The sequence below is a fragment of the Sciurus vulgaris genome (assembly GCF_902686455.1).
Source record: "Sciurus vulgaris genome assembly, chromosome: 17".
NCBI classification, from domain to species: domain Eukaryota; kingdom Metazoa; phylum Chordata; class Mammalia; order Rodentia; family Sciuridae; genus Sciurus; species Sciurus vulgaris.
Window position 1 is genome coordinate 12,777,075 of NC_136478.1, and position 22,845 is coordinate 12,799,919.

The 22,845-nt window shown below is 46.7% G+C and overlaps 1 protein-coding gene across 9 annotated transcripts in view; it reads right to left on the reverse strand.

Moving 5' to 3' along the window:
• The window catches only part of HYDIN (HYDIN axonemal central pair apparatus protein), a 427,212-nt gene that overhangs the window by 111,678 nt on the left and 292,689 nt on the right, over positions 1–22,845 (reverse strand). For 8 of the 9 annotated variants that reach the window (XM_079117081.1, XM_079117080.1, XM_079117074.1 and 5 more), the window contains 6 exons: positions 17,865–18,038; positions 12,537–12,748; positions 9,478–9,612; positions 7,477–7,660; positions 5,121–5,262; positions 3,120–3,285 (listed from right to left, as the gene is read on the reverse strand). In XM_079117081.1, coding sequence (XP_078973207.1) covers positions 3,120–3,285; positions 5,121–5,262; positions 7,477–7,660; positions 9,478–9,612; positions 12,537–12,748; positions 17,865–18,038 — 1,013 coding nt within the window. Of the gene's footprint in view, positions 1–3,119; positions 3,286–5,120; positions 5,263–7,476; positions 7,661–8,308; positions 9,419–9,477; positions 9,613–12,536; positions 12,749–17,864; positions 18,039–22,845 lie in introns of those variants that run through there. The other variant, XM_079117082.1, reaches the window with a different exon arrangement.

Consider the following 22,845-nt stretch of genomic DNA (forward strand, 5'->3'; position numbering starts at 1 on the left):
TTTAGGAACGTGTTGGAAGTGTGGCTGAGAAGCTGACCAAAGCTTTTTTTTTCCTTTTTGGTAGTGCTGGGGATTGAACCCAGGGCCTATTTCATGTGAGGCAAGCGCTCTACCAACTGAGTTATATCCCCAGCCTGACCAAAGCTTTTGACAGACTCATGGGGCTGGGGTTCAGGAATTAGCCAAGGAAAAGAGATCTTGGTAGATCCTCTACCCTTTGGGTTAGGACTCTGAAAGGCTCCATCTTAGGAGTAAGTCTGGACCAGAGTAAGCCCAGCTCTGCCAGGGAACGAAGCTCGGTTCCAGGTGATCTGAATCCTGGTTGAAATAAGATGGCAGTGCTCCTCAGCGAGCTGTCTGCCAGAATCAAACAGCGGTTCTCTCTGGAGGTAGACAGCATCATCCAGGGCCTCAAATTATTTCTATTTTCCTGTTCCATAAAAAATAACCTGGTGCCCAAAGAGAAAAGACCACATAACCAGAAACCAAAAGCAAATGATAGACGGCAGGAGAGACTACCCATGGCTGTGCATTGGTATGTTGGAAAGGACCTCCAAAAACATGTTGAATACGTTGGGGGGATTACAAGATAAGATGGAGAAGTCTGAAGAGGACTAGAAGAGACAAGAGTTAGTGGCTTTCTAAAACAAAATCAAAATTAAGAACTGAAAGGAGGCTTAAGCCACACAGTGGCCCTCATTGAGGAAAGTGAACTAGACAATATGTCAGAAGGGCATGTCCAGGGGAAGCAGAAGGAGACAAAGCATGCTGAACACAGAGAGCATGAGAGACAAAGGGAATACCGTGGAAAGATCCCAAGAGATCGAGCACGTGTGTACCTGGAAGGAGCCCAGAGAAAATGGAGGAGAAGCGGTTTGAGAGTTGCCTGCTCACAGATTCAAGAATCATAAGCAATGCTGTGCAGGATCAAATATTTGGAAAACCACAGGTAGGAAAATCATAGTAAATTATTGAACAAAAGACACAACCTCTTAAAAACGAAGCGAAGGCATCTTAGAGGCAGAAGAGTCAGGCTAACATGGGAGGATCAGGGTGTTGCTGCAAATGACATTTGACAGTCATAGGACACAGAAGGCACCTGCCTTCTTCTCCACCCCATCCAGAGCAGCCACCCTTTCCCTTCACAACCTGCAGGTTCTTCCTGACTCCCTCCCTCTCCCCCACCACATCAGGTGAGGCCAGTAAATAGCACTGAAGCCACATGTGGGGTGGGATCAAAGTGCCTAATGGCTAGAGAAGGCTAGGATTGGAAATCTGCAGAATGACAAAAGATGGATGGAGGTAGAGGCCAGAAAGGAGCTGAGGAGATGAAGAAAGGAAGCCAGAAAACAGGGCTCTCAGTGGAAACAAGAGTTCAAAGGATGGTAGTCAACTGTGTAAGTCCCCTGAGAAGGAAGCTGAGCAAGCCAAGGACGGGGCTGTGCGCCTTGATCTGGACATGAAGAGGCTGCCGGAGCCTTTGATGGAAGGGAGTAATGGTGACCCAGTCAGATTAGGAAAGGCTGGGCATGAATGGGAGGCCAGCGGGTGGAGCCGGCGAGTCAGGCAGTTCTTAATTCTTGTGGAGGAAAGAGAGGAACAGGGAGCTAGTTAGTGGGCTACGAGGTTAAAGGAGATTTTTTTTTTTTCTTTTTAAAGGAAGATGATTCTTGAACATGAGAAATCTTAAATCAAGAGGCCCGTGAGAAGAAAGACTGAGGCTAGAGCAGAGAGGGAACTGGACAGTGCTAATGACCTGAGACCTGGAACAATCCTTTTGATGAGGAAGCAGGAAAGTCTTCAGTTCTTCCCTTTCACCTGGGATCTTCTCTCACTTCCTGAGGACAAATCCAGTCTCAGCAGACTTTCCTGAGCTACTGTTTTCATGCCAGGCTACTGTGTTAGTCCAAGAAGGGGCTCCAGAAGTTCCCCCGGGGAGTATGGTCAATTGTGTTTTGAGCTAAGCTCAGATGATACCCAGACTTGCCCCCAAATGGATGGCTGTGATGCTGCCCCTCCCACCCCACCCAAGGTCAGCAAAGCATATGCAAAGGACATGCCCTGTACCTGGTAGTGGGGACATGAGCAGGGGTGCTCAAGACGTAGTCACTTGAGCTGAGAGGAAGACGGGAAACCCACATACCCTTATTGAAGTTCCAACAGATTCTAGATGGAGAGACTGGCAATGAAGTTAGTGGGCATAATTTGAGGTTAACTCTTTTCTAAATAGTTTTTCTTTTAATAATGAATTAAATGCTGCTTTTTATAAACAAGTTTAGGAAGATAATTTCTGCACAGATTATGCTTAACGTTTTTCAAATAAAAAAATGGGCATTGTTAATTCCAAAAAGAATGACTGACAGACACAGTGACTAAATTCTCCCACCTGGCTTCACGAGCAACATCACGCAAGAGAGGTCGGAGTCCGTCCCTGGAATTCTCTCCTGGGAACCCTGTTTTGTCCTCAAACTGAGAGGTCGTGTGCTTCTCTCATGTCAGTGACATCCAGCTTCCTGGATCTATGCCCACTGTGCTTCCTCCTCAGCTCTGGGTCTGAGAGGCACATGCCTCTCCTCCTCTCTCTTCCCCTTTCTGCTGTGCATTCTGTGTGTTCGGCCACGCCTGCCCTGCTGCTCACCCCTGGACGTTGACTCTTCTGCCCTGGGTCTGCTGGGCTGTGCTCACTGCTCACACTCATCCTCTTGGCAGGCTGACAGGCTGGTGGCCGTCGCCTGCGAGGCATGTGCTGGAATATCTCCCTTGACTGTTGTCAAGGGACACATGGGCCTTGAAGGCTTCCTCAAGGCAGATCTTGACTGCAAGCCTGTTTAGCCTCACTCAGGGTCCCCGCGGGCCCCGGAAAGAGCAGGGCTGTGGTCAGACATAAGTGCCAGGTCCCGGGGCTGGGACTTCACCTCGGAACTGGGGACGGAGTTCATCCCTCGGACCCTTGCAGGGTGGGTGGGATGCAAAAATGGAGCGACAAGGTGAAGTACAAGCCCAGTGGTCCCCCAGCCTCTGTCCGCCAAGCCAGACATGGGTGGTCTGCTTTCCAGAGGGGCTGGGCTGGGTGGAGGGTCACATGCTGCTGCTCTGGCTAGGAGCAGGGAGGCCGCTACCTGCTTGTTTGCTGCTGGCAGTTTCTTCAGTGGGGGCTCTTCCTTCCCTGGGGGGCCCGGCTTGGGCTTCTTGATCTTCCGCTTCAGCTCGTCTTCCTCCTTTTGTCGCTCAAGTTCCTGCTGTAGCTTCTTTTCCTGCATCTCCTTGGCCAGCCTCTCCAGCTCCCTTCACGGAACCAGGCAGAGGAAACAGAGTTTAGGGTCACCTGCCAGGTGGAGGGTCCCTGGGCAGAGCTTTCTTGGGCATGAGAAGAAAGAATGAACAAAAAATGCTGGGCAAATAGGAAGGAAGGGAGGGAGGAAAGGAGAAGGGAGGGAAAGAAAGGCTCACATCTACCTTTGAATGCTCACGTGGTAAATCTCTGATTAATTAAACACAACTGGGAGGAATGTTTGATTAATCTGTTTTCTATTTCAATCTTCTTTCATAGGAGAGTGAGGCAAGAACTGGATTAAACTAGACACTATTATTTTTAAATTTTGAGACAGGGAGGGCCTTACTTAGTTGCCCATGTTGGCCTCAAACTCACGATCCTCCTGCTTCAGCTTTCTGAGTAGCTGGATTACCCGGTGCCTTCCACTGTGCCTGGGCGAGCTTGGTCTTTGAAAAACAACTTTCAAGGATCGCTCTAGCATTGGTATGGCTGTGGCCTGGCCTCCTATACTGTTGCATTTGATGTTGACACAACAGGAATTGTGCTTTTTATGGCAGTCCCTGCCATGGCTAACTTGGAGCCATGCTGCTGGGTCTGAAAGCCACATTCCTCTCCTCCTCTTTCTTTGACTTCCTGCTGTGCATTCTGTGTGTCAATCTTGCCTGCCCCCTTGGCTAAGCACCACGGAGAGGACACCACACACACACACACAAGTGGGGGGGATAGCACTTCCGACGGTATCTAACCCTTCTCTTTTCATCTCCAGGAATTTCTAGTTGTTCCTGGTTGCCGTGGCTCTCTGCCCACTAAGGCTAACTCTGCGTCCTCCATAGTGTGTATGGGGGGTGGGGAGGGGAAACTCATTGCTGAGCTTTGCAGATCAAATTTGCATTTCCCAAGTTCCCCATAAGATGACTCTCTGAAAGCAGCAGCCCTGTGAGCTGGAGAGTTTCCTTTGGAGCGGGCTTGTTTCTCTCCAGCATTTCTACAATGGACCATGTGAGAGAAAGGAGAAGGGTATACTGAAGGGGCAGGGGCCACAGAAGCTCTTCGGGAGTTAGGGGGAGGAGGTGGAGGGAGAGGAGAGGAGAGTTATACTGAATCTTGGCTCTGCCCCTCCATCGTTAGAAACCCCTGGGAGTGGGTAGAATCACCTCGCCTTACAGCGTTTGAAGATCTGAGGGCAGAAATGACATGTGTCCTTGTGCCCACCTATTCTGGGATACCGCGAGCTGGCAGCCCTGAGTCTCATAGGTGGTATGGAGGGATCTAGTTATTCCCCTGTGGCCCCCAGTGAGGGGCATAGAAGGTGGCTGAGCTCACTGGCTGTGAGCTGCTGGGCTTCAGGGGAGGATCGCATGGGGAGGCACACCTCAAGGATGGGCAGCAGCACTGTAGGCCAAGACGGGGGTGTAGGAAGAAGGAGAAATGACTGAGTTCTGGGGAGCAGCCACCGTGCTCACAGAGAATGGGTTAACTGCTATGGACACCTAGGCTCAAGGCTGATAAACCACACCCAGAACTGCCAGGGGAGCTAGCAGGGGCCCTGAGATGGCACAGGGGCCAGAAGTCCCTCCACCAGGACATTACAGAAACTTTCTGCTGACCCCAAACATACCCAGGAGAGTAGAAGAAGGAAAGAGAGGAGAGTGGGAGAGACCCAAAAGGCTGCAGCAACCAGTGTCCCCAAGGGCCAGATGGACTCCCCTGCTTCTCCCAGTCTCCTCCCGGGTCTTCTGTGGTAGCTGCTGCACTCCCAGAAGATGACCCAGAACTGAGAATGTACCACAGCAGCCCTGTTCTCCCTAGGAGTTCATCCCTGGGGACAGCCAGCCCTGATTCCCACCTCTTCTTTCTCTCCCGAAGTGCGTTCAGAATCTCTCGGTCAAACGCGATTTTCTCCTCCTCTGTCAGGGCATCATATTCTTCCTCATCCATGTTTTGGAGACGCTCCTTCTCTTTCTCAAGAGCTTCCCTGCGTTTGTTTTCTGCGGGGGGCGGGCAGAGAGAAGAGGGAGGTCAAGTTCTTCAGCAGCTCAGGTCCTGGTTTACACAGGTGGTGTGACAGTGACGGGTGGCAGGTGCTATGGCTGGCACTCCTGATCCCTGCTGGGACTTCATTCCCACAGTGTCAAATTTAGGTCCCACCTGTGGTGGGTAGAAAAGTGGCCCTCAAAGATGCCTTGTCCCAATTCTAGGAACCGGCTCTTCAAAACAGAAGGGATTTTGCAGATGTGATTGAATTAAGGCTCTTGAGATAGGTGAGTTATCTTGGGTTTTCTGGGTGGGCCCAAACTAACACAAGGGTCATATCACCTCCAGAGCTGGAGGTGACATGACAGCAGAAGCAGAATGAGATGTAGCAATGGAGGCAGCAGTCAGAGGGCTACAAGGAAGGGACCTTTTCCCAAGACATGGGAAAGGTTCTTCCGTACCATAGCCTTTGAAGGAACATAGTTCTGCTACACCTTGACTTTAAGACTTTTGACCCCAGAACTGTAAGGTAATAAATCAGTGTTGTTTTATGTCACCAAGTTTGTGGTTGCTATGGCTTGATATTTGCATTCCCCCATGTTCATGTGCAGAAAGCTAATCCCCAAGGGGGCAGTGTTGAGAGATGGGGTCTTTAGGAGGTGATGAGGTCATGAGAGTAGAACCCTAACAAATGGAATTAGCATCCTTATAAAAGAGGCCGGGGGAGCTTGTTTGTCCTGCTACCCTGTGAGGACTCAGCAAGAAGACACCTTCTGTGGCTAGAAGATGGCCTTCTCCAGACATTGAACCTGCTAGCACCTTCATCTTGAACTTCCTAGACTCCAGAAATGTAAAAAATAAGCTACCCAGTCTATGGTATTTTGTCATTGCAGCCTGAATGGACTAAGACAGTGGTCATCTGTCACAGCAGGGATGGGAAACTAATGAACCCCCCATTGACTGCACCTACTCTGAGCATATGCCACCAAAGTGCTCAGAGTGACATGGCTATTTGCGAACCAAGAGCCAGGCCCAGGACTCCACAGGGTGCGGGAAGGCACTTGGCTCCTCTCACACTTTCCTAGCACAGGATTTCACCTTATGGCTGTGCAGTTTTGAGCTTTGGCCCCTGAGAACTGCATTTGAGTTCTTTTCTCTGCAACTTACCAAGGGATAAAAACATATAAGAATAATAATTCCTCGTTCCTAAGGCTGTGGGGGATTAAACAAGCTAGTCTAGTGCCTAGCCCATTCATAAGTGTTCGATAAACACTTGATTTTAATAATATTGTTATGTAAGCAGCCTTAGGGCTTTTTCAAATGTCAATACTGCAGGGAGAGGATTAGGTTGAAATGCTGCTCAGAGCTGCCTGGTCACTGTTCCTGATTTTTCTCTGATGAAAATATGAGGAACAAACTTTGAGTTCTGTTTGAGAACTAAGACAGCCCCGTGTTTGTAAATATTTCCTTAGCCAGAAAAGCACTATGATTTGTGTAGATTGTGCCAGAAGAAAGAGGAAGGCCCAAGTGAAGGGCAGTAGTGTGGCAGGAAGAAAGTCTTTTGGGGGCAGGGCCCTGCCTCTGGGGCTGTGTTGCTAATAGCGGTCCCCAAGTCCTTCCCACACAGCAAAGCTTTGCTGGGTCTTCTTCAGGCTGAAGTGGGAATTTAAGCTAACTTCACTCTGTATGTGTATCAGGTCCTGGGTTTAAAGACAGAAAAAGTAGAGTTACCTGGATCTGGTTTTCCTATTGACACGCAATGTGATTTCACAGTGTTGGGCACTCAGAGGGCTAATATGTAGAGGTTGTTTTGTAAAAATTAGCAATCCCCACCATTTTAAAGGAAAGACACAATTGGTTTTGACCAAAGCAGCAAGCAAATCGCCACCTGATGACCCAGGGGTGCTTGCCTCCAGCTGTTTGTAGTTAGAGGGGAGATGACAGCATGTGGTGTGATATGGAGGGGAGAGAAAGGCACCAGGGAGTGGGTTCAGCCTTCTCTACATAACCTCCGACAGGGTGCTTCTGCCTTAGTCCCCTTGTATTGAAGGAGAAATATGAGCCCCAGGTCATCCTGAGGTGCCCCTGTGAGACTGTGATGTAAACATTTAATTTCAAACCTAGCAGATTATCACATCAGGGAAAAGGCTGGAAAAGCCTCAAGCCCTCTGGCAAGGAAAAACCCTCTGGGGCTGGGAAGGATGGCCCTGGAAGGCTGGTGGTCTTGCCTTCTAGCTCCTTTTTGGCCTTCTCCTGGACCTTCATGGCCGTGTAATCCTGGGCCATGTTGAGAACATATATGTGCTCCCGGCTGCCGAGGGCCTTCAGCAGGCAGAGGAGGGCGGCAGGTGCGCTGCGAGCGAAGAGCGTGTCCAGGCCATCGAACACCACCCCTCGGAAGCAGTCACTTAGCTGAAACCAGAGAGAGCCAGACGGTTACCTCGGCCTGGAGATGCCTGCTCCATGTGGAGAAAGTTGCTGTTCTTTGGCTGGTGTTTCCCTGGTGCCTCTGGGCTCTGCAGACCCACTAGGCCCCTAGGAAAACACCAGGAGCCACCCTCTGTTCACTAAATCCAAGGTGCTGTCTAATCAGTTACAAAAGATCTTTGCAGCACACTACTGTAGAGAGCAAAGGATTTATTCTGTCTCTATAGAATAAAAGAACAAACAAGATGTTAAAGTGAGGGTCTGGGAAGATCCATGAGGTGTATGAAAATAAGACCCAAAGGACAGATGTTCCCATGCATCCAACGAACAACAGGCAGCAAAAGCAGCAGCAGGTGGACTCTTCCTGTTTTTCTCAGTGGTCTCACTGCCTTGGGGTACAATTTTTGTGATATTAACCTTTTTTTTTTTCTGTATCAGGGATTGAACCCAGGGGTCTTAACCACTGAGCTACATCCCCAATCCTTTTTAATTTTTGGAGATAGGGTCTCACTAGGTTGCTTAGGGCCTTGCTAAGTTGCTAAGGCTGGCCTTGAACTTGAGATCTTCCTGCCTCAGCTTCCTGAGCCAATGGAATAACAGACATGAGCCACCATGCCCCGTGGTAGCTCCACTGCACTGCAGTGTTACTCAAAGTGTGGCCCAGAGACTGGCCACCACTGTCTAGGAACTGAACTTTATGCTTTTGATGAGACAAGAAGCTTGTGTCACAACATAAATCAATTATATCATTGAAAACATGAGTTCAGCTGGCAGTTTTTTCTTTATAGCAAGACTCTGTTGATGAGGTGTAATCTCCACGTCTTATCAAAGACCAGCTCTCTGAGCAGTGCAGTGCACTGGGTTTCACTGTTTCTCACCTCTAATCTGGGTGCACAAAGCACTTGCTCACCTATTAGAGCACTTTGCTCAAACCAGTGGAGGGAAAAAGGAAACTTGAATGCAGTAGCAGCCCAAAACTTGACATGCACCGTTTCTGGTGTGTGATGTTCTTATTCTGTTATGTTTAAATGTGCAGTTAATACAGTGCCCCAGTTGAGAAACCAAGGCAAACAACTCCAGGGCCTGGTGAGCAATTTAGCTCTCTGCCTAAAAACCATAGAGCATGAAACCAGCTAAAGTGCCGCCCTCTCAAATCCTGATGATCTTGTTTTCTTTCACTGCAAACACTTATGGAAAACATTAAAAAAAAAAAAAAAAAATGGAAACAGTGCTGGGTTCCCAATTTTAAAAGCAATATATCATTGTAAAACAATTCATAAATGTGAAAGACTGCAAATCTGGAATTCTGCTACCCAAAGATAACCACTTAACATATACTTGGAGAGTTTTCACTAGGTGTGAGATATACATTTATAAATACTTATACAGAAATGCAATTTCTGTTTATATACTATCTCATAATCTACTTTTTTCACTTAATAACATTGAAAATGTATTTTCACAGCAATTAGCATAGCTCCAAATTCTAACTTTTAAGGGTGTCACCATCATAATGGTGTCGAATTATAATTCGTAACTCATCACTCTTAAGTGTGTGATTTTTTTGCTCTCTGGTTCCAAAGGAGAGGGGCTTCAGGCTGTATCCTGGCTGTGGACACGAGCTGACAAGACCTGTCAGAAGGCCCAGTAAATGACTGTTGGGGTGAAGAAACCTATCTTTCCTCTTCAAGGTCCCTGGGTTCTGGGCTGCTGCAGGCGGCTGGTGGCCCAGATTCTCAGCTCCTAGGGACAGTGTGTGAGTGGTAAGTCCTGCAGTGTGATGCGAGTGGGCATGGACCCACCTGTATCCGCTCGGCCAGGATCTGCGTGAGAAGTTCATCAGGGAGCGTGCAGCTCATCAGCCCCGTCTCACCTCCGATGCTGGCGCTGACGCTGAGCCGGCGCTGGGTGGGCCCCAGGAGAGGGCTGGAGGAAATCTGCTGAGTGGCAGAGGGGCACGAGTCAGAATCCAGCCTGGTGTCTCAGCAAGTCCTGCAGTGGCAAGCCATACCACCCCAAGAAAATCATGATCTCTCCAGGCTCCTCATCTGTAAAATGGGGCTTGCTGTGCAGGCTCCTATCTTCCTTAAAGAATTGCTGGCAGCTTTGAGTGGGAGTATTGTGAGAGGACCTGATGTATGTGCTGAACTGCATCCACTTGTTTATTCACTCAGTAGATATTTACTGAACACCCGTCATGCCACCAGACCCTCTGCAGGTACCAGGGTTCCAACAAGAAGCCTGGCTGGCAACAGTGCTGCCATTCTCCTGGGAGTGAGAGAACAGCTGCAGGAATTTAGCCCTTGATGAGGGAGTAGGGGTGGGGACCAGCTCTGGATGACAGTGGGGGCAGGTGCACAGCTGCAGGGCAGTGCAGCACCGGGTGAGGGAGGAGGTGGGCTGGGGGGTCGGTGGTGGCCGATGAGGTATCAGCCCTGCGCTTGCTGCTGCTGCTGCTTTCCCCAGGAAATCAGCAGAGAGCATAAGCTGGGAAGGAGGAAGAAGAAACGTATCTGAGAGGTCAGGAGAGTGAGGACAGCCATCGATTAGTCATCTTGAATGGAGGACACATTTATTAGGACAGACCAAAGAGGCCACTTGAGATTTGTGGTCTTCAATTTAAATTAGACCATTTAGGGAAGGTGTTTTCTCCATCTATATTCAGCTGCTCTGGCAGAGTAGGAGAATTGGATTAACCAGGGATGGGGTTCTGCCTGGAGGATGTGATGAAGGGGAAGGCCCAGGGAGTGCCCACAGCGACTGACCAAGGCATCCAAACGTGGGGAGGTGGTGCTAAGCAGAGAGAATGTGGATTGGAGGTGTTGATGGGGTGACTTACTTACCGGAGCAAATCATCTGGAAAGTTAGTTGGAAGAAGGTTGTCAGAAAGTAGGATGTGCAATATAGGGACCTTGGAGTTAACGGGTATTGACGAATAATGTCTAGGAATGTGATCGTGGGGGCAAGTAGCTGACGGGGCCGTGGGAGTGAGAGGCAAGAATGTTGGATTAAATATGGTTCAGAACCTCAGGATTTCTCACTGGTGCTTTCCAGGAAAAAAGGTGACATAAATAAAGGCCATATCTTCATGAAATGCCGTATCACACTTTTCTCCACGTCTGTGACATGACTAAACTTGCAGCTGTTGGAGGGTTCGTGCTTTACGAGAGCCTCAGGAAGGCCAAGCAGCCGCATCCCCGGGTAAAGCGCTCTGATGGGGATTTTGTTGTCCAAATTCTTTGAGTCCTGTCACCTTAGAGCAGTGCAGGCAGTCATTTGTCCGGGGCTGGAGTTGGGGAGGGTTGTTTATGAGCTCTGATTTCTGTTCTGACCTTTAAGTTTCCTATTTATCGAAAGGTGACTGGAGTCAGAATTGGGATTTTCTACTACCTTTGAAGTAGTCTAAAAAGCCTTATTTTACTTCTAGATTGACAGAACAAAGCCAAAGAAAATGACTCACCATCTCACCCTATTTGTACCAAATACATGAGTTTTAGATCCTGGAATAGAGTGTTAAAGAGACGGTGCTCGGAAAGAAAATGAGAAAATGGTTTTGGTTTTCAAGGTGTTAGAAGAAGGTGAAACTGAAGTGAAGATCAGGGACACTATCTGGCACAAATTCAGCCCTGTGGGATGCTCCTCCAACCTGCAGGTCACTTCTCCCACGAAGACCTTCACTGGGGCTCCATCCCCTCACCCCCACTAACATTCAGGCCTCCTCTCTCTGCCTCTGAATCAGAGCTGCCAGGGCCACGTGGAGAAATCTTACAATGGTGGAGATCCAGTCTCCAGTCTTGGGTGGGCCATTATCATTCTCACCTACTCTTCTCTTTGCCCATCACCCATTTCTGGTTCTATTCACCACAGAAGAGACTCTGGAACTTTGTCACTCCTTTCATCATGCTCTACAACCCTGGCCTCCTTTGTGCTTCCTGCAAAAGTCCTCGCCTGCTGCACAAATAACAGAGTCATCACAAGATCATCTCCAACCTCCAATCTTCACCTTGCTTCACCTGCCCTTAGCTGTGTCTGTTTTTACCCTTGCTGGCCCCAAAAGAGGCTAGCCCTTCTCCTTAGCTGCTTAAACTGGCCCTCCTACCTTCTCCAGGAATTCCATCCCCTATCAGGTGCGTGATCATCTTATACCTCCCCAGAAGCTCTTTTCTTTGGAGACTGTTGTGCTTCTATTTCTTTATTGACCTTGTTTGCTCCTCTTGTAATGATAACTCTTTTTCTTCTTTCTGTCAAACATCTTAAACTTGACTTCACTTTATCCATAACTCGTTAACTCATCTCACCCCACTCTAACTGGCTTTGGCACCTGCAGGTTGCCAAGAATGTTCTCTAAGTCTTTTGGCATGTCGATCAAACTCTGTGACATCTTTGCGACTTTCCAAGACTCCTTCTGCAGCAATCCCATCACTTCAGTGGTTTCATCCTTAATATTTATTTGGTACTCGGTTAAACCATAGGAAATTGCTGTTATGGGTTCAAAAATGATTGTTAGCCATTTCTTAGGGTTCAACCTGATTCCTTTTATGCTCCTCTTTTGTCACTAATCTCTTTTTATTGCGAATATTTGCAAGTGCGATTGCCTCCCTCATCAGACTCTTCATTGGTGCAAACTGAGTGCAGGGACTTTGCTTTATCTTTATCAACACCCAACCCAGTGCCTCTAATGTAAATGGTCCTTGCTGGGCACTATTCCTATTTCAGAAGAAGTGGTGCCAGGAGAGACAGTGTTCAGGCTGACCTGCCAAGGACCCCCATAGAAATGAAGGGTGGCAGTCTGGATGCAGCGTGCTGAGGATGAGGAGAAGGAAGGATCCCATCCCTCCTTGCAGAGAGCCCTGATTCGTACCTGTGGTGTTTCGGACTGGTGCTGGTGATGCTGCTTCTGCGACCCAGAGCCGTGGCTCTCCGCCTTGCTTTTGGGGAGCAGCAGACTCCCACGCACGCTCTTTGCAGGTTTAAATTCTGGGTTCACCAGTGTGATTTCTGAAGTAAGTTTCCCCAGGTTCTCACTGCTCAGTCGTGCTGCTAAGGCATTCTGGTTTACAGAAGCCTCCTGGGCTGTAAGTAGAGGGTGAGTTTTTATTAAAAGCCACCTTAGGATTAGAAGTAATTGATGGTGGGGATGGCACCCTGGAATCCGCCATTCTCTTGGGAATGCAAAGCCATCGCTGTATGCAGCCGACCGGGCTGGGAGAAGAAGCTGTGCCCACCAAGGACTGGAGGATGAGTGAGTGGAGAGCTGGTCCCGGGACCCAGGCTCTCTACTGCTCATCCTGATGACAGGTCCAGCTCTGTGCCCACTTCCCCTTCCAGCAAGAGGGTAATAATTTCCGAAATGGCTGACATATTTCAGCGTTGCCTGGGAATCATGACACCAGACCTTTTGAGGTTTTAGGCAATGGTGATGTCAACTGATAGTGAGGGTAAGGCATTCTCTGACCTCCTTCCCAGCAGAACCACCCAAATGAACACATGATAATAAAAGAACAAACATGTGACTATTGGCAGTCATGGCTTCAAGATTAATTTCTTCCTTTTACTCCCAGTCCCCCTTCCAGTCAGACTGCCACCCTTCCAAACCTCCACCACCAAGAAGCTCTCTTGCTAAATTCCAAGGTTTATTTCATTGAATAGCTTGTTCATTCCTTTGGTTTGTATCTCTGTGCCTTCCTCAATCCCAATAATTCTTAAATTGGGTCTTTTCATGATGTCCCATAGTTCTTGGAGATTCTGTTCATGATTTCTTACCATCTTCTCTGTTTGGGCGACTTTATTTTCAAGATTAAATATTTTGTCTTCATTGTCTGAGGTTCTGTCTTCCAAGTGGTCTAGTCTGTTGGTGATGCTTTCCATTGAGTTTTTTATTTGGTTTATTGTCTCCTTCATTTCAAGGATTTCCGTTTTTTTTTTTTTTTTTTTTTGAGAATCTCTATCTCTTTGTTGAAATGATCTTTTACTTCCTGCAGGTGCTCTTTCAGCTTATTGGTATTATCATTCATTGCCTGCATTTGCTCTCTTATCTCATCCTTTGCTTCGCGAATCATCTTAATCATGTATAATCTGAAGTCCTTTTCTGACATTTCTTCTACCATACTGTCATTGGATTCTATTACTATAGAATCTAGATTTGTTTGGATCATTTTCTTCCCTTATTTTTTCATGTTGTTCATGTATCTTCCCCTCTAGCAGTACAGATCTGGGGTATTGCAGATTTCCCCCTTATAGTGGCCCTATAGGTTTCCAAAACCCTTTCTTTAAGGGGAGATCAATATTAGCAGTACCCAAATCAGACACTATGCAGTCCTAGACCAAATAGCCCCTATGGGGACAATAACATCATGTAAATAAGGGAGAAAGCGACTCTGAGGGAACAGGTAAACAGAAGGAAAAGAAAGCAAGAAACATAAAGAAATAAAAACTTAAATATTTTTTTTTAAAAGGAGAAAAAAGAAAATCTACTGTATAATAGTCATATACTAATGAAATCTGCCAGTGTTCAGTAGCCTGATGTATGAGAGGTACCTGACAATGAGCTTCAAGCCTCCAGCAGGCGTCTCAGGATGGGATTTGCCCCACCCGACGTTCGGAGCTACGGCTTCCAGGATTATCCAAGATGGCTGCTCTGGCTTCCAAATGTGTTGGCAAATGGGGAGCTGCAGCTCAGGGGTGGATGTGGTCAGCTGGAGGTCCTGCAGGTGGGATGCAGTGGTCCTGGAGGTCGGGTGTGTTTGGGGTGGTTGTGGGATCCAGGAGGCCGGGTGCAATCAGTTGGTCTGGGTTCCTGGTGATAGGGCACAGTCAGTTGGTCTGGGGGTCCTGGCAGCAGGGAGCAGTCAGCTGATGTGAGGGCCCCAGAGGCAGGGAGTGATCGGTTGGGTTGAGGGATCCTGGACTCAGTCAATCCGGCCAGGGGTCCTACAGGGCCTGGCTGTTGTCTCAAAATGGCGGCAGCCACGTGTAATCAAACCTGCAGGTACTGTAACAGTGAACTTCCAGGCAGCAGCAGGCAGCTGGTGCTCCACTGGCGGTCTGCGGTCAATCTGGTGGCAGCTGTCGGACGATCGAGAGGTGAACCTCGTGCGTTGGGTGATGGATAGGGGTAAGGCAGGCGATGGACATTCCAAGGTTTAAAAAGCTATCTGGAAAAACTCTTGCTGGAGTACCTTTGACCCTTGATAAGCTCCTGTCACCTCTGAATCTCCAAGTCTCTAGACACCCTTCACCTGCCACTACCCTGGTCTTCTCATTGTGTCTCTTGAGCTTCCAACTCCAAGAATGGCTGTATGTCCCCGAGGGAGAGCAGGAGTGCGGCAGACACTCTTGACCTCCCTAGGTGGGGCAGTGGAGCTGTTACCAGCGGGCATCTGCATTTTGGCAGCTCTGAAGTGCAGTAGACATGTTAAGATTCATTGCTGCTATTGACCATTTCAGCAAATACCTCTCCAGAGTTCCCTTGAGATTTGTCACTGCAATTAACTCTGCCTTTTCTTTCTGGGCCACTCCCTCCTTCCCCCAGGAGCTGATCGCAGGAGGTACAAGGATTCTATATTGCATCTGGGGTGGGGGTGGGGCACTAAGGAAGCTGAAGCCCCCACTGAAGCAGCTGCACCAAAACGCTGCCCCAATTGTAGGTCCCATGTGTACGCATGCCCTGTCACCCCCAAGCCCCCCAGGCTCTGCCTGCCTCCTTCAGAAGCAATGCCACCAGTGATCTTGCCGTGGCAATGACTGCCCAGCCTCCTGCATCCTGGCACCTGCCACTTCACTGTGTTTCTGCTTCTCCCTGCCCACCCCTGCCTTTCTCCAACTGCTGTGGATTCTCTTCTGTGGTCTCCATATGCCTTTAGCCTTCCCCTGTCCACAGCATCCTTCAGGACAAAGAGCAGTTCCAGATATAATTCTAATAAAATTTCTCATTCGATGCTGGATTTCTCGCACGCCATCGTCATTGGCCTCTTTTTCCTTCACTGCTCAGCTTCTCAAAACGGCAGTCTAGACCAGCTCTGTCTAATAGATATCAAGTGAGCCACACACATATTTTTTAATGTAGTTAAAATTTTCTAGTAGCTACATAAGAGTAAAAATTAATTTTAATGTTAAACTTTATTTAACTCAATATATGGAAAAAACCCCTGACTATTTCAATGTGTGAACATCATGTAAAAACTCTCATGGTGTTACCTCCCAGTCACACTACTTCTTCAGAGTCCCAGTGTGTTCTGCACACCTGGGATTGAACTAGCCACGTTCAAGTGCTCAGCAGCCCCTGTGGCTGGTGGCTTGTTTGTCACAGGCAGGTCTGGACTTGTCACTTCATTAGGGCCTGTTGAATCTAGAGCAGACAGTGAATGTTGGTTAGAGCCCAACCTCCCCACTGAAGTGACTCCCAGAGGCACCAGGGTCCTCCAGACCGTCAAGTCCAGTGGGTTCTACTCTGGGTTCCTGGCATTGGAGCTTTTGGTGGTCTCTGACTCTGCTCCTTTGTTGATTCCATACCTTTTCGTAAATCTTAGTTCTATGTTGATTTTGATTGTGTGCCTGGCCCTGGTGCTGGGAACATAGTAGGGAGGAAAATTAACACAAATCCCTGCCCTGCAACCCCGCAAAGTGGACTCTTTTTTGGGGTAGTGGGAACAGATAATAACATAAAATAAGTAAAATAAATTGTGTTACTAGAAATAAGGGCTGTGAGAACAATAAAACAAGAAGCTGTAGGAGCCCCTTCTGCCCGCCCTCTGAAGCTCTAGGGCTCTCTCCTTCACTTCCCTGGTGTGCTCCAGAGACCCCTGCTGCTTGAAACTTCACTCCGCCATCTCAGCCTCCCCTGGATTTTCCCCAGGGTCCCCCTCTTGTTCTGGGCTGATTCCATCCACTCCAGAGGCTGTGCCTTTTACGTCCCTCAGGAGGCTCCCTCAACTCTGTCTCTGGCTTGATGTTAGTTTTGCAGATCAGGAGCTCAAATTTGCTATTTGGCCCCAGACGTTCACACAGCCCCACAGATTGTGACAAAGTGTAATTTATTTCACAGAAAAGAAAACAAAAATGAAACTAGAATTATGACATAGCTGGGAATTCCCACTAAGAGCTATTTCTTTTATGTTCCCAGCAGGGAAACTTCCATTTCCGTGAGCATCCCAAGCAGAGGAGTTGCAGGAGAAGACACCACTGAAAGCCCAGCCAGGGGTTGGGGCACAATGGGACACGTTGTTCACATATTGAAATAGTCACACTCTTCATGTTTCTTCCAATCGGTGGGTATGGCAGCGCTATTAGGGATCACATCATGTTGCTGTGACTGTATAAAGGGTCCACCTCCAAGCAGGTGCTCTTGCTTCATAGTCAATATATTTTCCCATTGAGCAGCTGCTTTCTTGCCCTGCAGGTCCCTAGATGACCTGATACGCTAGGCTTCACTACCATGGGATCCAAAATCTCAGTTCGTGTCCTCTCTAGCAAACTTCCTCTTCCTCCCGCATTCCCTATCTTGGTAAATGACATCACTGTCCTGCTAGTTCCTGTGACTAGGAGTCTAGTGTTACCATCTTGCCTCTTGCTCCTCAGATTCTCCACCAGGCAGCTAGACATCAGGCCAGCTGCCAGGGCTGCTCGTCTTCAGCTTCACTTCATAAGACATTATAAGAACAATGTTCCTTTATGACTTTCTGACTGCTGGGAGACTCTAGGGCAAAAACCTCCCCGGTCCCTCTTTTCCTTCAATAAAGTCCAAATTCTTAATCAAGATCAGTTATGATTGGCCTCGACCAGCCTCCCCACCCTCGATTTATCACTTTCCCTGTTTTCTTGTCATGAATGTTCTCGTCCCTATGTTTGCCTTCTAAGAACTTCTTGTTTCTTCAAAGCCCATTTCCATGAAATCACCCATGTTGGAACCCACTCATCCCAAACTTGCTCCTCCAGAGAAGCTGAAACTTCTGTTGCAACATTATTTCCTCTGTCCTGAACAAGGGAAGTGTGCTTCCCTTCCAGGTCTTGTTCTCTTCCCTAAATGCCGAGTGCACAGCTGTGTTGGGCAGGCCAGGAGACCTGCATGTGCTTGGTGGAGAGAGAATTCTCCTCTGGGCTGCATGGCCAGCCGTGGGAGGAAAGCTCAGTGGAGGGGTGCACAGTGAAGACAGGCATTGCCTGGAGGGTGCCACAGAGAAGGGGGTCTTACCAGAGTCCTCTCCTTCCTTCATGGACTGCTCGATGGCAGCCCTGATACACAGCTCCCGGGCCCGGATGCCTGGGATGTTGTTGCCATCAGATATGGCCTCCAGCACGATGGAGTCGATGCTCAAGTAGGCCGCGTTGTAGTATTTGGCTATGTTGACAGCATTGGCTGTCTTTCCTATAAAGAGAAAAAAAAAAAAAAAAAAAAAAAAAAAAAAAAAAAAAGAAAAAAAGGACTCTGAATTTCATGGTTCTCATTTGATCTATGTCCTAGACCCCTCTGTAGAGTGATCTGAGTACTCTGCCTCCTGGTCTTTTGGGTGGCCAGAGGGGGCAGCAGCAAAAAGAGGGAAGATAAGAGCCAGGCCTAATGGCAGTGGATCTGGTCCTAATCCTATGACTAAGGTACCATGCATGGCAACTCATGTTCTCGCTAGGGTTTCTCCTCTGTTTAAAAAAGGCTCTACCAGATATCTTCAAATACCTTGGAGCTCCTACTGTCTCTAACAGGAAGACTTTTTTTTTTTTTTTGGTTTAAAGAATAACCTGTGGTGATTATTTTTTCTGATTTTCAAGTAGTTTTCTTAAAAAGTAAGCAGAAAATTCAAAAATAACAGATAAGAGCAAAGAAAAATAATCCATAATCCAATCATGTGGAGATATTACAGTTAACCTATGGTTGCTACATTTGCCTATGTAACTATGTTATTAATGTTTCTTATAAAAAATAAATATGTCACACGGGAGGCAGAATAATAACCCCCACAAAGATGTCTGTGTCCTAATCCCTGGAACCTGCAAATATGTTGCCTAGCATGCCAAAAGAGTCTTTGCAAATGTGATCAGTTTACAGATCTAAATATTATCCTGGATTATCAGCGTGGCCTCAGTCTAATCACCAGAGTCCTTATGAGACAATAGGAGAGTTGGATTTGGAGCAGGTGATGTGGTGACAGAAGCAGAGACTGGAAGACACTATGCTGTGAAGATGGAGGCAAGGGCCCTGAGCCAGGAATGCAGGTGACATTTCTAGAAGCTTCAAAAGACAAGGGAACGAATTGTCACCTACAGCCTCCAGAAGAAAAGTGGTCCTGCTGACCCATTTCAGACCTATGACTCAAGGGCTGTAAGAGTATAAATCTCTGTTGTTTTAAGTCACTAAGTTTGTGGCTATTTGTTACAGAAGACAGAGCAAATGCATTCAAATTATAAATCATAAGCATGACATTTCTTCTCACATAAAATGATACATCATGAATATCTTTCTATTCATTGGCTACAACTGTATGGCACCATTTTCTAAAAATCGTGGTAAAATGAGCACAACAAAACAGATCATTTTAAGTGCACAGTCCATTAACCATGTTTAAATGCGGAGAGTTCATCTACTGTTCATCTCCAGTGCTTTCTCATGTTTCCAAAGTGCAACTGGATCCACTAACCCCTAACTCTCCACCTCCCCCACCCCTTGCTCTGGTCATTCCTACTGTACTTCCTGTTTCTATGATTTGACTACAGCTGATACTTCACATAAGTGAAAGCATAATATTTGTTCATTTGTGTCTGATTTATTTCACTTAGCATAAGGTCTTCAGGGTTTATCCATGTTGAGGGATATGTTAGAATTTAATTTCTTTTTGAGGTTGAATAATACCCCATATTTTGTTTATTTGTGCATTTATCAATGATGTTTGGATAATTTCCACCATTTGGCTATTGTGAACAGGGACGTAAAAGACATTTTTTTTTTTTTTTTTTTTTGTGGTGCTGGGGATTGAATCCAGGGCCTTGTGCTTGAACTCTACGAACTGAGTTATATTCCCAGCCCCAAGACATTGTTTTTAATGGCAAGATAGTTCACTGCACTAATGTACCATGGCCTAATTAACCAGTACCCCATAGTGAATGATTCAATTGGCCCAATTTTTATGAAGGTACACAGTGCCGCAGTGAACACTGATGCAGCTAACCTTTGTCCACGTTGATAACTGTTTTCCTAGGAAATGCTTAGAAGCAACATTGCCAAAGGGTTTGCACATATTATTCTCTCTCTTAAAAAATACTCTAATGTCTGGATTTTTCTCTAGTACCTTAAAATTATTAAAATAATAGAGGCTCAAACAATTCAGAGATGTATCAATTCAAAATGAGGTGTCTTTCCTCTCCTTCTTAACCTCATGTCTCTGAGGCCAGCAATTTAAGAGTTTGGGGTTAATTCCTTAGTATATAAATGATAAACTAAAGAGTCTTTCATTGCCTTCAAAAATTACATTGGCTAATCTTACCATACACACAAAAGGGGCAAAATCCCCAACACTGAACAATCCGAGACTGAAACTATTTTCATTTCCTCCTCATGGAATATTTTGTTGAGAACATTCTGTGGAGCAGGCTTTCTATTTGTAAATTCTTTTAACTTTTGCTTATCATGGAAGGATTTTATTTCATCTTCAAATCTGAAGGTTAGTTTTGCTGGGTATAGGATTCTTGGTTGGCAACTATATTCTTTCAGAGCTTGAAATATGTTCTTCCAGGCCCTTCTAGCTTTTAGAGTATGGGTTGAGAAGTCTGCTGCTATCCATATTGGTCTCCCCCTATATGTAATCTGATACTTTTCTCTTGCAGCCTTCAAAATCCTATCTTTATTTTGAATGTTAGGCATTTTCATTATAATGTGCCTTGGTGTGGATCTGTTGTGATTCTGTGCATTTGGTGTTCTGTAAGCCTCTTATATTTGATTTTCCATTTCATTCTTCAGGTTTGGGAAATTTTCTGATATTATTTCATTGAATAGGTTGTTCATTCCTTTGGTTTGTATCTCTGTTCCTTCCACAATCCCAATAATTCTTAAATTGGGTCTTTTCATGATGTCCCATAGTTCTTGGAGATTCTGTTCATGATTTGTTGCCATCTTCTCTGTTTGGGCGACTTTATTTTCAAGATTAAATATTTTGTCTTCATTGTCTGAGGTTCTGTCTTCCAAGTGGTCTAGTCTTTTGGTGATGCTTTCCATTGAGTTTTTTATTTGGTTTATTGTTTCCTTCATTTCAAGAATTTCCATTTTTTTTTGAGAATCTCTATTTCTTTGTTGAAATGATCTTTTGCTTCCTGCAGGTGCTCTTTCAGCTTATTGGTATTATCATTCATTGCCTGCATTTGCTCTCTTATCTCATCCTTTGCTTCGCGAATCATCTTAATCATGTATAATCTGAAGTCCTTTTCTGACATTTCTTCTACCATATTGTCATTGGATTCTATTACTATAGAATCTAGATTTGTTTGGATCATTTTCTTCCCTTGTTTTTTCATGTTGTTCATGTATCTTCCCCTCTAGCAGTGCAGATCTGGGGTATTGCAGATTCCCCCCTTATAGTGGCCCTATAGGTTTCCAAAACCCTTTCTTTAAGGGGAGATCAATATTAGCAGAGCCCAATTCAGACACTATGCAATCCTAGACCAAATAGCCCCTATGAGGACAATAACAAAATTGTCATAATAAACAGAATGAGTTAAAATATTATCTTCAATAAAACAAACAGATTTGCAATAAGGTCTGCAATTTCTAATGGAGGACAAAGAGGATGCAGAGGGATGTAGAATGTGGCTGTTAATGGGATATAAGAAAAGAATATACATAAGTTCTAGATAATAGAAAGGGTGAGAGTGTAATCAAAAGAAATTGGATGTTAGCATGCAAAAAAGGGAGAAAGAGACTCTGAGGGAACAGGTAAACAAAGGGAAAAGAGAGCAAGAAAAGTAAAGAAATAAAAACTTAATTTTTTTCTCTAAGGAGAAAAAAGAAAATCTACAGTATAACAGTCATATAGTAATGAAACCTCCCAGTGTTCAGTAGCCTAATGCATGAGAGGTACCTGACAATGAGCTTCAAGCCTCCAGCAGGCGTCTCAGGATGGGATTTTCCCCACCTAAAGATCGGAGCTATAGCTTCAAGGATTATCCAAGATGGCTCCTCTGGCTTCGAAATGTGTTGGCAAATGGGGAGCTGTAGCTCAGGGTGAGGAGGTGGTCAGCTGGAGGTCCTGGAGGCGGGTTGTGGTTGGTCAGGCAGGGGTCCTGGAGGTCGGGCATATTTGGTGTGGTTGTGGGATCCTGGAGGCCGGGTGCAATCAGTCAGTCTGGGGTCCTGGTGATAGGGCGCAGTCAGTTGGTCTGGGGGTCCTGGCAGCAGGGAGCAGTCAGTCGATGTGAGGGCCCCAGAGGCAGGGAGTGATGGGTCGGGCTGAGGGATCCTGGAGATGGGGCTCAGTCAGACTGGCCAGGGCCTGGCTGTTGTCTCAAAATGGCAGCAGCCATGAGTAATCACCAGGTACTGTGACAGTGAACTTCCAGGCAACAGCAGGCAGCTGGTGATCCACTGGCGGTTGGTGATCAGTCTGCTGACTGTTGTGGGAGGATCGGGAGGTGAACCTCGTGCGTTGGGTGATGGATAGGTGTAAGGCAGGCGATGGTCCAGCCAGACGTAGGCAAATGGCGAATGATAGGCGCCTGACAGTGAGCAATCTGCACTCAAAAAAGGTGTTGATATGCTGGCAGACTGCAGGTCATCACAGCAGACAAATGGGGTAAACACCAGGGAATCGATATGCAGCAAAAACTGCCTCACCAAGAAACAGATATCCTCTGCTTGAAACCGGAGTTATGGAGCGACAAGGAACGCAGCCTCCCTCTAGTCCACCATCTTGGATCCGGACTTCCTGAAACTATTTTGCTTGAAGATTTTTTTGAAAACTGTAACACTCCATAAAACATGTGAGAATTGCTGTTGCTGTGGTTGACATTCCCCCTAATAGTGCTTGTCTCTCCAGATGGAGATGTGCCTGGACCCTCCTCTGGAAGGAGGCTAATTTCTCCTTCCAGGTCTGTGCATTTTCAGGATTTACTCTCCAGCTGTCTTGGATTTCTTCATCATCTCTCCCCCAACACTCCTTCCAGTGCAACACAAAAATGGTCACAAGTGGCTCTGG